The sequence below is a fragment of the Eriocheir sinensis genome, chromosome 9 (genome assembly GCF_024679095.1).
Source record: "Eriocheir sinensis breed Jianghai 21 chromosome 9, ASM2467909v1, whole genome shotgun sequence".
In the NCBI taxonomy this organism is placed as follows: domain Eukaryota; kingdom Metazoa; phylum Arthropoda; class Malacostraca; order Decapoda; family Varunidae; genus Eriocheir; species Eriocheir sinensis.
The window spans coordinates 1,335,605-1,350,526 of record NC_066517.1 but is presented as its reverse complement, the minus strand read 5'-3'; the positions used below and the strand labels follow the sequence as shown (position 1 = coordinate 1,350,526).

At 40.9% G+C, this 14,922-nt stretch overlaps 1 protein-coding gene across 5 annotated transcripts in view; it reads right to left on the bottom strand.

The window, feature by feature from the left end:
- Positions 1-4,074: 4,074 nt before the first annotated feature.
- LOC126995809 (putative uncharacterized protein DDB_G0292292) overlaps positions 4,075-14,922 on the bottom strand; it is a 112,373-nt gene continuing 101,525 nt past the window's right edge. For all 5 annotated transcript variants that reach the window (XM_050855661.1, XM_050855665.1, XM_050855664.1 and 2 more), the window contains 3 exons: positions 13,557-13,845; positions 12,345-12,541; positions 4,075-11,559 (listed from right to left, as the gene is read on the bottom strand). In XM_050855661.1, the coding sequence (XP_050711618.1) occupies positions 11,556-11,559; positions 12,345-12,541; positions 13,557-13,845 (490 nt within the window). In that variant the 3' untranslated portion in view covers positions 4,075-11,555. The remainder of the gene's footprint in view (positions 11,560-12,344; positions 12,542-13,556; positions 13,846-14,922) is intronic.

Below are 14,922 nucleotides of genomic sequence, written 5' to 3'. Positions count from 1 at the left end.
AAGAGGGATGGAAGAGGAAAATGGGAAAGGAATGAGAGAAATGGAAAAAAAGAAGAATGGAAGAGAGGAGAGGAAGGGGTGTAAGCTACGAATGGGAGAGGAATGGGAGAGGGGGATGGAAGAGGGGAATGGGAAGGGCATGAGAGAGGAATGAGACAGCGATGGAAGGGGAGAATGGGAAAGGAATGAGAACAATGGAAGAGAAATGAAAGAGAGGAATAAGAGAGAGAGGGGAATGGGAAAGGAGTGAGAGAAAGAGATGGAAGGGGAGAAAGGGAAAGGAATGAAAGAGAAATGGAAGAGAGAATTGAGAGAAAGGAATAAGAGAAAAGAGGAATGGAAAAGGAAAATGGAGAGGAATGAGAAAGGAATGGAAAAGTTGAGCAATGGAAGAGAGGAATGAAAAAAAAATAAGAAAAAAGAGGAATGGAAAAGGAAAATTAAGAGGAATGAGAAAGGAATGTAAGAGTTAAGAGCAATGGAAGAGAGGAATGAAAGAAGGAGAAATAAGAGAAAGAGGGATGGAAAAGAAAAATGGAAAGGAATAGATAATTAAGAGCAATGGAAGAGAGGAATGAAAGAAAAGAGGAATAAGAGAGAGATGGAAAAGGAAAATGAAGAAGTATGAGAAAGGAGAGAAATGGAAAAGTGATGATTAACCTGAAAAAAAATGGCAGAGACAGTTGACTTCAAAACCGATAAAAGCACGCGTGAACAAGGGCGTGCGTGTCAACTCGGGTACTTACTAGTGTTGCCAAGTCGCTCTCAGCTCAGCCTCAACCCGTGTCCGCCAACGCTGTATATAATCCCTTTAGGCGGAATCACGGGAGTATAACGTTGAATTAGCACCACTACCCCCACAGAGCACACACACACCCTCACTCTTTCACGCTTAGCTTAACACTGACCTCACCTCCCAAAAGAAGTGTAGAAACATCCGACTTTTCATCTTTTTTTATATCTCAAGGACGTAGTTTGGTAGTTAGGGATGTTGTTAAGGTTGTATTGATTTTGTTTATATGTTGAGTGAGTTAGGTATGCTCGGGTTCATGACTTCCACAGATAAAAGTTGTCCTTTAGATGGCAGGGAGAGCAAAGGGAATATAGTTTGGGAGATCTTTTTTTTCATCTCAAGGACGTAATTTGGTAGTTTGATAGGTTGCATTAGTCTAGTTTAGTTATTGAGTTAGCTAAATGATCTTGTGTTCATCACTTCCACAGATAAAAGTTGTCCTATCGATGGAAGGGACAGCAAAGGGAATATAGTTTGAGATCTTTTATTATTTCAAGCACGTGTTGGTCGTTTGATAGTTAGACTGGAGGCATTGTTAGGGTTGAATTAGTCTTGTTTTTGTGTTGAGTTAGCTAGATAAAAGTTGTCCTACAGATGGGAGGGACAGCAAAGAGAATATAGTTTGGGAGATCTTTTTTTTATATCTCAAGGACATAGTTTGGTAGTTTGATAGTTAGTCTGGAGGCATTGTTAGGGTTGCATTAGTCTTGTTTAGCTATTGAGTTAGTTTAATGTGCTCGGGTTCATGGTTTCTGCAGATATAAGTTGGTCTGTATGTGGAAGGGAGACACAAAAAATATATAGTTTGTGAGATTGGATAATTACACGCATGCGCATTAGCCTCCTTCACGGATAATTGTCGTAAGCTCTGAACAGCCTCCTTCTGCTCGTCTTTCGCTCTTTGTTTCTTTCCTTCTTTATTTCCCTCTTTTCCTCTTCCTGAACAGTCTCCCTTTGCTTGTGGTTTCCTCTTTCTGTTGATTTTCTTTCTTATCTATCTTTATTTCCCTCGTCCCCTATTATTTCCCTCTTCCTGAATAGCCTCCTTTTGCTCGTCTTTTGCTCTTTGTTTCTTTCTTTCCTTCTTCATTTCCCTCTTCCCTCTTATTTTCCTCTTCCTGAACAGCCTCCTTCTGCTCGTCTTTCGCTTTTTCTGTTAATTTCTTTCTTTCCTTCTTTATTTCCCTCTTTCCTCTTATTTTCCTCTTCCTGAACAGCTTCCTTCTGCTCGTCTTTCGCTCTTTGTTTCTTTCCTTCTTTCCTTCTTTATTTCCCTCTTTCCTCTTATTTTCCTCTCCCTGAACAGCTTCCCTTTGCTTGTGGTTTCCTCTTTATGTTGATTTTCTTTCTTTTTATCTTTATTTCCCTCTTTGCTATTATTTTCTCTCATTTTCCACTTTCTGAACAGTCTCCCTTTGCTTGTGTTTCCCTCTTTGTTACTTATTTTCTCTTATTCTTTCTTTCTTTATCTTTATTTTCCTCAATCTGTCACTCTAAGCTTTCAAGATATCTCATTAATCCTTGGTCGTTCGTCTGCTGTTTCTTCTGCCTTGAAAAAGAGTAATAATAATCTAAACTGGCCTTCCTCATAGATAGTTTGGGTCCTCTAGCACTATGATAATGAGACAGTTCCCTTTCGCTTTATTTCCCTCTTTCTGTTAACTCAAAACTCTCAAGGCATCTCTCTAAACCTCGGTCCTTAGTCTGCTGTTTCCTCTGCCTTGAAACAGAGTAGTAATGGTTCAAATTTGGCCTCCCTCACAGATAGTTTGGGTCCTCTAACACTGGCAATCTATGGAACAGCCTCCCTTCGCTTGTCTATCTCTTTCTCTTACTCAAACATTTAAAAGAGGGAGGCATCAAAACACCTCTCTAAGTCTTCTCCTTAAGCCTGTTGTTGTTTGCTCCGCCGAAAAGTAATAATGATTCAAATTGACGCTCACCAAAGCATACCACGCATTTCCACTTTCTCCCCGATACCACATTTAATACTTGAGGAACTCCTTTTACAACTTTTAGACTGAATAATCGTGATGACACATTGGCATTAGGGAAACAGGTTCTTCTCCTCCTCCTCAACAAATATCCAACACTGCGGGGAATGTTTGTGCCCGGCCAGCAAGAGATTAGGTCATTTTCATTATTTTTTCCCTCTGTTCATGGCGGCGTCTGACATGGTACTCTCGCAATGGTCACGAGGAGGCGGCAAAAAGAGGCAGCGCTTAGAAGGCAATTACATCCTCCGCCCTGCCCCTCCTCGCCCTCCTTTCCCTCCCTCCCTCCCTGCAGCCTTTCACCAGAGTATTGTAACCCCGCTCGGCTCTTTCCTGGTCCGCGCGTCTTATAAATTGCAAGATAAACGGTATCCTGCCTCCATCACTGCTGGCCCCCCTAACAGCCTGCCTGCTTGCCTGCTTTCCTCTCCTCTTTCCTAGGAACTCAGTGATGATGCTCGCTGACCCCAATGACTCGCCACTCGCAGGAGCTCTTCGCCTGCTGACTCTAGTGCAGTGGTTCTTAACCTGGGTTCGACCGAACCCCAGTGATTCGGCGAGCTAGTCTCAGGGGTTGGGGGAAGACCCTCCCGAAAGACATTGCAATTTTGCAGTTGAATTCTAAGCAAATTTTCTTTCATATTTTTATGAATTTAAATGGAATCCATTCTTTGTATTATCCAAAATTACTATACTCTTGAATTTTGAGGCAATTTTTCTTCCACTTGTATGTTTTGTTTTTTCTTCATACTTGAGGGTTCGGCCACTGTGCGGAGGTTTTCGTTAGGGTTCGGCGCCTCCGAAAAGGTTCAGAACCACTGCTCTAGTGACAGACCAGCAAACGACTCACTGCTAACAGGGACGTGTATACAAACTTAGTGACTGACTCAGCGACTTCCGGTGACCACCAGTGACTTACTCACACGGACGCTAAGACTCCGGTAACTGACTTGGCGATTCCCACAAACCTTAACTGACTCACGACTCACAGGGACACTTACAAACTCTAGTGACCGACTCGGCAACTCCATGTGACCAAAGGTGACTCAGAAGGCCGCCAAGCACATCCGGTGACTCCCAGAGGTCCTTATGATGCATGCAGTGTGTGTAACAATGACATTGTTCAGTGTTCAATATACAAGTGACTATACCTACTGACTCTGGTGATTGACTCGGCGACCTCCAGTGACCACAAGTGACCCAGAGTGCCGCCAATCACCTTCAGTGACTCTTGGGGGGGTGGGAGGGGGGTCTGATGCATGCCATGTGGGTAATGAAAGCCTTGGGTGTGTTTCATATACAACATTTAATGGTACAACTAGATCAATGACTCGAGGCGCCGGGCGGCGCCGTACTGACGCGTGGCGGGGAGGCGGCGGGACAGGGACAGCGGGGCAGAGGGCAGCGGAGGAGCGAGAGAGCGGCGGTGCGGGACACACACACGTAGAGGATAAAGGACTCTGGTTCGGGGAATTCCTGTTCCTTAATTTACAAATTCCTGAGGTTGTAAACATGTCTATATTATTATTAATTATTTTAAGACGTAAAAAAAAACCAAGCCAACAAAAAAATAAGATTCACTGGTTTGTAGTTTGTATATAAAGAGAAAAATATTATTATACATTATTAATAACTCTATATTAATTATTATTATTATATTTAAAAGAAAGAAAAGGTTCTTAAGATGCTTTGGTGTCAGTGCTTCTTGGCCACACGTCAAGACGGAAACAATAATGATAATAATGATAATAATAATAATGATAATAATAATAATAATAATAATAATAATAATAATAATAATAATAATAATAATAATAATAATAATAACATACCTGGATATCGTCAAACAAAATAACTTAAAACATAAACCACCACAAGACACAATAATAACAAAAAGCCTTAAACTTCTCATTACAAGTCTGTCAGTAATAATAATAATAATAATAATAATAATAATAATAATAATAATAATAATAATAGTAATGCAGGTCGTTCTGGGTCACCGTCAATGGTCTGCCTCGTTCAGTCTCGTCCCGGAGTGGCGTTCAACATTCCCGCGACTTTCAACGTTAGTCATTTGTCTCTCTCCTGCCGCGGCGCGTGTTGAAGCCACTCGAGGAGGAGCTGCGAGACACAGTAACACTCCCTACGTCTCCAACACTCGTATTACCAAACGTTTGTGGCTCTTGGTACGAACGTTTTTCACTCGGGAAGGAGCTACGAAATACAACATTCCCTACACCTCTAACACTCGTAACGTTTGTGGCTCTTGTTCCGAACGTTTTTCAGGGCCAGAGGAGCTACGACGGGACTCACACTCTAATTGTCAAACGTTTGTGGCTTATGTTACGAACGTTTTTCAGGGCCAGAGGAGTTACGACTGGACTCACATTCCAATTGTCAAACGTTTGTGGCTTATGTTACGAACGTTTTTCAGGGCCAGAGGAGTTACGACTGGACTCACATTCCAATTGTCAAACGTTTGTGGCTTATGTTACGAACGTTTTTCAGGGCCAGAGAAGAGCTACATCGGGTTGGACAGTTTGGCTCACTTCCTTATGCCAAGTTGAAATCCTCGGCTTGTCTTCACCTAAGCGCTTGACAGGCACGGTGAAAATACTGTATTATTATGTTTGTATTCGGCCGATCTTGCCCTAAAAGTTGACTCTCCTAGGGCAAAGAAATATTCGGCTGAGAGGAGTAAAATTAAGTCCACTCAAAATTAATATCCATGCCGAATTTGATCCCTTGTGTAAACTTGCCCTAAGAAGACTCGCAAAAAACATTATTAACAGTGGTATGTAAGGCGTGTAAGGTCTTTGTCTTGAACCCTTTTGGTCTGTGTTTATCTGGCAGTAAGAATCCTGGAAACAAGTTGTGTGAAGAGGTATATCCTTCCTTTATCCTACTCTCCTTCTATCTGTCTGTGTTACGTGAAAGGAAAGTGACAAAAACTGCGTATCGTGCTTTCCTTCCCTGCCTTGCCTTCTCTATTTAGGTGTGAGACTCGTAACGATCCTGGAAACATATTTGATCAAGAGGTATGAACTTATGTGTATGTCCTTCCCTTTAGTATACTGGCAAATTCCCGTGTTAAATGAAGGTAACTATCTATGTATAAAACAGCATTGAATTCCTATATTGTTCTTTCAGTTATCAGTTATCAATCTCTCTACGTCCCCTTCCTGGTAGATCTGTCAGACTCCTAAGGTATCTATATGTATGTGTGTATAGAACAACAGTGAATTACAATGTTCCTTCAGATATCCTTCCTTCTGCTTCACCTTCCCTTAGTGTATGGGTATAATACATCAGTGAATCCCTAAAGTGTTCCTTGAGAGCCTCCTCGTCCACTGGCTGGCTACAAGAATCCCGGGAGTGGCTACACACACACACACACACACACACACACACACACACACACACACACACACACACACACACACACATGCACTTCTTAAAGACTGAAGAAAAAATGCATCACCGTCCTATGCCACGTCCTCTTAAACACTAATAATAATATATAAAAGTACTAAAAATTCTCTCCTGCATAAGAAGCTGTGTACAGTAATCATAATAATATATCTCCGTCCGTCACTTACGTCACCTCAGTTAAAAATAAAGATTGGGTCTGTATACGATTGCTAAGGTTGCGTCCCCGTCTTATACACGAACTAAGGGTCACTATCAGCAACGCCTCCGCCTCACCCTGACACACACACACACACACACACACACACACACACACACACACACACACACTATGACTACTACATAAAACTGATGGGTTGGTGGGTGGTGGGTCGCCTTCAAGGGTCAGACTCCGGCCTCAACACACGGGCGCTTCAACCTTGTGTAGGGGGTTGTATGGGCGTGGTGGGTGTATGGTACAGGAAGCGGGAAGAAAGTGCTAACCCGACCCCCATCGTTGTCGTGAGATGTGCAGAGATGAAGGCAGTAATAACAGTAGTAATAAGAAGAATAACTAGAAATACTAATAGCGATAACAAAATGGAAATAGTGACACGTAGAAGAATACAAAAGAAGAATATGTAGCACTGGAAATACTAATAATGATAACAAAATGGAAATAGTGACACGTAGAGGAATAGAAAAGAATATGTAGCACTGGAAATACTAATAATGATAACAAAATGAATATCATGATCCGTAGAAAAGGAATACAAAAGAAGGACAATGAAAAAACTGATACTAATAATAACATACAAAACAATACAAAAGAAGGATATGAAGTAGTAATGATAATAATAATAATACGAAAATAAAAAAAAATAAAAAACGATACATACAAAAGAAAAATTGATACGTAGAAAAGGAATACAAAAGAAGGACAATGAAAAAAAAACTGATACTATTAATAACATACAAAACAATACAAAAGAAGGATATGAAGTAGTAATGACAATAATAATAATAATACGAAAATAAAATGAAAATAAAAACGGTACATACAAAAGAAGAAAACGCAGAGATAAAAATGGTGATAAAAATAATAATAATGAGGAAATTAGCACAGAATGGGAAGTGGAAGAGAAAATAATGATGATGATGATAATTGAGAAATGCAAAAAATTCTAATGACTATGAAACTAAAACAAACAAAAAACAAAAAACAAAACAAAAAAAAGAGAATAATAGTGAGAGAAATGAGTACAGAATAGGAAGTGGAGGAGAAAATAATGATGATGATGATAATTGAGAAATGCAAAACATTCTAATGACTATGAAACTAAAAAAAAAAAAAAAGTGAGAGAAACGCGTACAGAACAGGAAGTGGAAGAGAAAATAATGATGATGATGATGATAATTGAGAAATGCAAAAAATTCTAATGACTATAAAACTAAAACAAAAAAATAATTAATATATATCACCGCTGTGCTACGCCAATAACCTCCAAGTGTGCGCGGGTTGGTCACTGTCTCGAGACTAATAATGACTAATAATAATGACAATAATAATAATGATGGTAAGCTGTACAGAGGAGACAAGTCATGATGATACAGAAATAATGACGAAAATAATAATAATAATAATAATAATAATAATAATAATAATAATAATAATAATAATAATAACAATAATGGGAAACTAAAAACATACAAAAATGAAGTTAAAAAAATCACATTCACTTGAGATTTGATGAAACGTTAAATACAAAAAAGAAAGAAAGAAAAAAGAAAGAAAGAAGGAAGGAAGAAAGGGAGACAAAAAATATACAAAAACGTACAGATAAAAACAAAACAAACACACACACACACACACATACACACACAGCACTCGGGACTGTAACATTTTCCATAGATTTTTAATAATACTGGATCTATGGAAAATTCTCTCTCTCTTTCTTCGTGTCATGTTGTTGATTAAAGATAATTAAAGTTAGTGATAAAGGAGCAAGATGAAGCGTGCGACGTTCTTCTAAATGACTGAAGTTGTTCTTGTGCGAAAAAAAAAAAAAAATACGATCGCAAAATACAAGAAAAATACGGGAATAATACGAAAAAACGGAAAAAATACGGGATACGGAAAATACAAGAAAATACGAGAAAAATACGGGAATACGAGAAAATACGGAAAAAATACAAGAAAAATACGTCACAAGTGGAGAGAATGTGAAAAAAAAGAATACTTGTGGAAAAAATTATCTTTGTTTGTTTGCTTCTCTCACTAAAGCAAAAAAATAAAAGATGAACAAAAGAAAAAAGAAAATCAATCACAAAAAGGGAGAGAAAATTATAAATGAAAAAAAAGTGGAAAAATCTTTGTTTGTTTGCTTGTTTCTCTCCTCTCACGAAACCGAAGACGAAGTAAAAGATAAACAAAATGAAAACAAAAAGAAAATACATGTTTGATTCATTCCTCTCCGCCGCCGTTTGTAATCGTGTAGGAGTCGAAAGTAAGGGTTAAAATATTCGACTATGGGGAAATATTGAAGCCCTTTGAAAAATCGATTCCCTAAGAATAATTGATCCCCTTAGAAAAATCGATCCCTTAGAAAAATTGATCCCCTTAGAAGAATCGATCCCCTTAGAAAAATCGATCCCCTTAGAAAAATTGATCCCCTTAGAAAAATTGATCCCCTTAGAAAAATCAATCCCCTTAGAAAAATCGATCCTCTTAGAGAAATTGATCCCCTTAGAAAAATCGATCCCCTTAGAGAAATTGATCCCCTTAGAGAAATTGGTCCCCTTAGAAAAATCGATCCCCTTAGAGAAATTGATCCCCTTAGAGAAATTGATCCCCTTAGAGAAATTGATCCCCTTAGAAAAATTGATCCCCTTAGAGAAATTGATCCCCTTAGAGAAATTGATCCCCTTAGAAAAATTGATCCCCTTAGAGAAATTGATCCCCTTAAAGAAATCAATCCCCTTAGAGAAATTAATCCCCTTAGAAAAATTGATCCCCTTAGAGAAATCAATCCCCTTAGAGAAATTGATCCCCTTAAAGAAATCAATCCCCTTAGAGAAATTGATCCCCTTAGAGAAATCGATCCCTTAGAGAAATCGATCCCTTAGAGAAATTGATCCCCTTAGAAGAATCGATCCTCTTAAAAAAATCAATCCCCTTAGAAGAATTAATCCCTTAGAAAAATTGATCCTCTTAGAAAAATCGCTCCCCTTAACAAAACTGATCCCCTTACAAAATACTGAACCTCTTAGAAAAAATAATCTCCCTTTAAAAATTCATCTATGATCTTGAAATAACAGACCGTAAAAGAAAAGAAGAAAAAAACACGACAGACTTTCCCACGAATACAAACGACGGTGTTTTTTTTATCTCCACCAAACCAAACGATGATCTTTTTTGTGTTTCCTTTCCTAATGACGTTCAATTTCTATCATATTTATCTATTTATTCCTTTACTGTTATTGTCGTTATTCCTCTATGCACCGATTCGTCCACCAAGTCCTTTGTCTTGCTTCACCTATGACTACTACGTACATACATACATACATACATACAACGCTATGGTTCTTTTTTATATAATTTTTAAGTTTTTTTTTCTATTTTCTCCGCCAAGCACCAATAGTGTGTTCAGTTCATGTCTTCGTTATATCGTTTACTCTTGAGCTGGTTTCATTTTTCCACTCATCACCAACTCAGTTTTTCCATTGATTTCTCGCGTCACGTCACCCACACACGCTTGGATGACATGGTATAGACAGGAGGTGGGTGAGGGTGGGTGAGGCGGCTGACTGACTTAAGCTTATAACACTCCAGCTTAGCACTTCACCTCAGCTTAACACTTCAGCTTCACTTCTCTTTCCATGTCAGTCAGTCTTTCTTTCCTTGTACAAATCTCAATCATTGTCACTCACTCACTTTGGCATCACAGACCTTTTGCCTTCCTCCCTTCCTCTCACTTCTTCCTAGTCACATCAACGCCTCCTTTAATTTTTCTGCCTTTCACATCATTTCCTCCTTGTCATGTCATCGCTTCCTGTCAGACTCTTCCCCCTGTCATGTTATGTAATGCTCCCCTGCACACCTTTCTCGCTTGTATGTCAAACCTTTTTTTTCCTTCACATCAATGCTTGTCAAATCCTTTCACGTCAATGCTTGCCTGTGATCCTTCCTTTTCTTTGCCTCTCACATCAATGCTTGCCAATACTCAATGCTTCCAAACCGTGTCCTTCATATCAATGCTTGCCAACCTTTTCTGTCACATCAATGCTTGCCAAACACTTTCCTTCACATCAATGCTTGCCAAACTGTCACATCAGTGCTTGCCAAATTCTCTGTCACATCAATGCTTGCCAACTTTTCCTTTCACATCAATGCTTGCCAAATTCTGTCACATCAATGCTTGCCAACTTTTCCTTCACATCAATGCTTGCCAAATTCTGTCACATCAATGTCTGCAACACTTTCTTTCTCGTCAACACTTGCCAAACTTTCCTTTCAGCACTTGCAACACTCCTTTCCATCACCTCACTGCTGGCAACACTGGCAACACAATCCTTCACATCATCGTCACAACACAACACACACACGTCTGCAACACTAGTCCACCGGCAGCGTTCACCCAAGCAACACAACAACCACCACCTCCTCCTCCTCTACTAAAGCTCTACTTCCTTCAGGCTTGCCACCAATAAATAGTTTCATAGCATTTGTTACCGGGTTTGATGAGCTTAGACCCACACCCACACCCACACCCAGACACACCCACATTCACCTTTTCCTCTGGGCTTGTCTCTCTCTTTCTCTCTTTATCTCTCACTCACTTCAGTCTGCACTCAACAACCTCTTTGAGCTTCCTCGTGTGTGTGTGTGTGTGTGTGTGTGTGTGTGTGTGTGTGTGTGTGTGTGTGTGTGTGTGTGTGTGTGTGTGTGTGTGTGTGTGTTTTCTCTTATATCAGGTTAGAGTTTGTGCAAGTGCGTGTGCGTGTGTGTGTGTGTGTGTGTGCGTGTGCGCTCCACCATAAGTAAGCTTGACTGAAGAAAAAAAAAAGCTTCATTCCACATTCTTCCACATTCCGGAGCCTCCACTCTTCCGTATGTAGACGCTGGCGTGGAAGACTAACCACCTCCTCCTCTTCCTCTTCCTCCTCCTCTTCCTCTTCTCCGCCGCATACAAGGGTGTCGCAGTTCAGGCGTTTCCAGTTTCCACATCTCTCTTCTCTTTTTCTCCCTTCTGTTTTTTGTTTCCTTTTTTTCCCGTTCACTCCTCGCCTGCCTGAGAGTCTTGGTTTCTCAAGGTAAGTCTCAGCAGGTGTCCGCGGCGCTCCTCTCCTTCTCTCCTTCACCTGTAAGAAAAAAGAAAAAGAAAAAAAGGAAAATGAGTGGAGATTAAAAAGAAATTATATTATGAAACTAAATCTTCCTCAACCGCACGACAAGATAAGCTTTCGTTAGTCGCCTAAGCTTGTAATACGACCACAAAGCTGGCCCTCAAGTTTGGACGACTCACTTAAGCATGTAAAACGACCACAGGACGATCACTAAGCTTATATCAAAATACTCAAGCTCTCCTCACTCACCTAAGCTTGTAAATCGACCACTAAGCTTGTAAATCGACCACTAAGCTTGTAAATCGATCACTAAGCTTGTAAAACGACCACTAAGCTTGTAAATCGACCACTAAGCTTGTAAAACGACCACTAAGCATGTAAAACTACCAAAGCTTGAAAAAGACCTCTGAACCAACACTTTAGCTTCCACGACTCACCTAAGCTTATCATAACGACACTCAAGCTTATAAAACGACCACTAACTAAGCTTATTTAACGGCACTCAAGCTTCCACACCTCATTTAAGCTTATAATACGACCACTAACTTTATATAACGACACTCAAGCTTATAAGATGACCACTAACTAAACTTCTATAACAACACTCAAGCTTGTAAAACGACCACTAACTAAACTTCTATAACAACACTCAAGCTTGTAAAACGACCACGAACTAAACTTCTATAACAACACTCAAGCTTGTAAAACGACCACGAACTAAACTTCTATAACAACACTCAAACTTGTAGAGCGACCACTAATTAAGCTTCCACAACAACCCTCCTTCTCTGACGCCTCACCTCAGCTTGTAGGACGACCACTCGCAGTCCTCGGGCTCGCGCAGGTCGGCCACGGCGATGGAGTGCGAGCGCTGCAGCGGCTTGCGTTTGATGGGCCGCTCGCCGCCGCTCCAGTAGGGCACCTCGCAGTACGGGATGCTGATGTATGGCACGTGCTGGTACGCTATCTTCTTGCGCGGGATTGGGCTGTACTGCACCTGGGGGGGGGAGAGGGAGGGGGGAGTTCTGGGGTGTGTCAGGTAATGGTCGAGTCTTTTGCTAACCAAGATAAAAAAGACCGGGAGGGGGAGCTGTGGTTTTGGCTGTACTGAAACTGAGGGGAGGGAGAGAGGGAGGGAGATGTAGGGGGAGCAGTGCCAATATTCTGGTAACAACTATCGAGGTATTGGATAATAGATAAATAAATATATAACTAGATTGATATTGATATTGATATACAACTAGAGATAGATATATAGGACGACAGGGAGAGACGAAAAGAGAGAGGGGGGTAAGTGGGGCTCAAAACAGCAAGCCAACCCTCTGCTATAGTATTTCCACGAGAACCTGACGCCTGGGGTAGTGGCGGCTGGGGGGGGGGTCAGCCCCTCCCCGCACCCTGCCACACTCAACACCTCTCGCTTCCTCTCATATGTCAGCTATTTACTACCTTTAAATGAATTTAATTAAATATATAATTGGATGATCCAATAAGGTCATGCAGTGTTAAGATTGTTTCGTGATTTTGTATAAATGCCACGACACTTGACAACGTTGAAATACACCGTTGTCAAGTGTCGTGGTATTTATACAAAATCTTTGGTATTATCCTAAAAACGAAACAATCTTAACACTATATGACCTTACTGGATTATCCAATCATTTAATTAAATTCATTTAAAGGTAGTAAATAGCTGACATATGAGAGGAAGCGAGAGGTGTTGAGAGTGTGTGGCAAGGTGCGGGGCGGGGCTGACCCCGCAGTCGCCACCCCCCTCCCCAGCCGCCAATTTCTCGTGGAAATACTATAACAAATATCGAGGTACTGGAAGAGATATAGGCGGATATACAGATAGACAGCTACATAGATAGACAGACAGAGTGTGTGTGTTGGGCCTCACCATCAGCGTGCCAACCTTCTGCTAACGAATACCGAGGTACAGGGTGAAAGATAGAAAGGATATACAGACAGCAATATAGATAGACAGACAGAGTGTGTGTGTTGGGGCTCACCATCAGCGTGCCAACCTTCTGGTAGCAGATGTCCAGGTACTGTATCTCCTGACAGGGCAGCACGATGTCCAGCGGCCGCTTCACCGACACGCTGGTCCGCCGCGGCAACGAGGAGGCACTGCCCCCCGGGACCGAGGCGGCGGCGGCGGCGGCGGCTGCGGCGGTGAGCAGGCCCCCGCCGCTGCCCGTCCGCTTGTGGGTTCTCGCCTTGTTGTTGTTGTTGTTGCTACTGTTGTTATTGTTGCTGTTGTTGTTGTTGTTATTATTGTTCTCCTGGTCATCGCCCTCTCTGTTGGGTGGAGTAAGATTGTGGTGTTAGTAGTAGTAGTAGTAGTAGTAGTAGTAGTAGTAGTGTTAGTAGTAGTAGTAGTAGTAGTGGTGGTAGTAGTAGTAGTAGTAGTAGTAGTAGTAGTAGTAGTGGTGGTAGTAGTAGTAGTAGTAGTAGTAGTAGTAGTAGTAGTAGTAGTAGTAGTAGTAGTAGTAGTAGTAGAGAGAGAGAGAGAGAGAGAGAGAGAGAGAGAGAGAGAGAGAGAGAGAGAGAGAGAGAGAGAGAGAGAGAGAGAGAGAGAGAGAGAGAGAGAGAGAGAGCGCGGCCTGCCACCACAAGCATCACGACTATAACAAGTGTACAAGCACTGGGCAGAAAAAAAAAAGTCAGGATGGTGAAAGTATAAAGTGGGCGGCGGTGGGTGGGCGGGGCGAGAGAGAGAGAGAGAGAGAGAGAGAGAGAGAGAGAGAGAGAGAGAGAGAGAGAGAGAGAGAGAGAGAGAGAGAGAGAGAGAGAGAGAGAGAGAGAGAGAGAGACGGCATACGAAAAGAATCTAAGCATAATCTCTATAGTGGAAAGCGTTGAGTATCAGACTGACGAAGGAATGGCGTAGAAGGGAAGGTAGTTATTTGAGAGGAAAGAGACAATGATACGGGAGGTAGGATAAGGGGAATAGTAATAGGAATAAGATGAAAGGAATAAGATGGAAAGGAAAAGGACGCTATTGTTGAGTAGAAAAGCAATAGAGTTAGAGATGAGAAGATGGAAAAAAGTAGACGAGAGAAAGTGAGAAAATAATAAAAATAATAATAACAATAATAATAATAATAATAAAATAAAAGGAAGATTAGATGCTTTGTGTTAATCGGAAAGGAAAAAGAAATTGGAATGGAAAAGAAAAAAAAAGATACAAGGAAGAAAATATAAAGAGTAGGAAAAGGAAAGGGAGATGGAGGAGAGAAGGAAGATGAGGAGATGAGGGAGATGAAAGGGAGAAGGGAGATAGGAGAGAAAAGAAAGAGAGGAGAATCTGAACACACACACACACACACACACACACACACACACACACACACACACACAGTTGGGTACGTATAA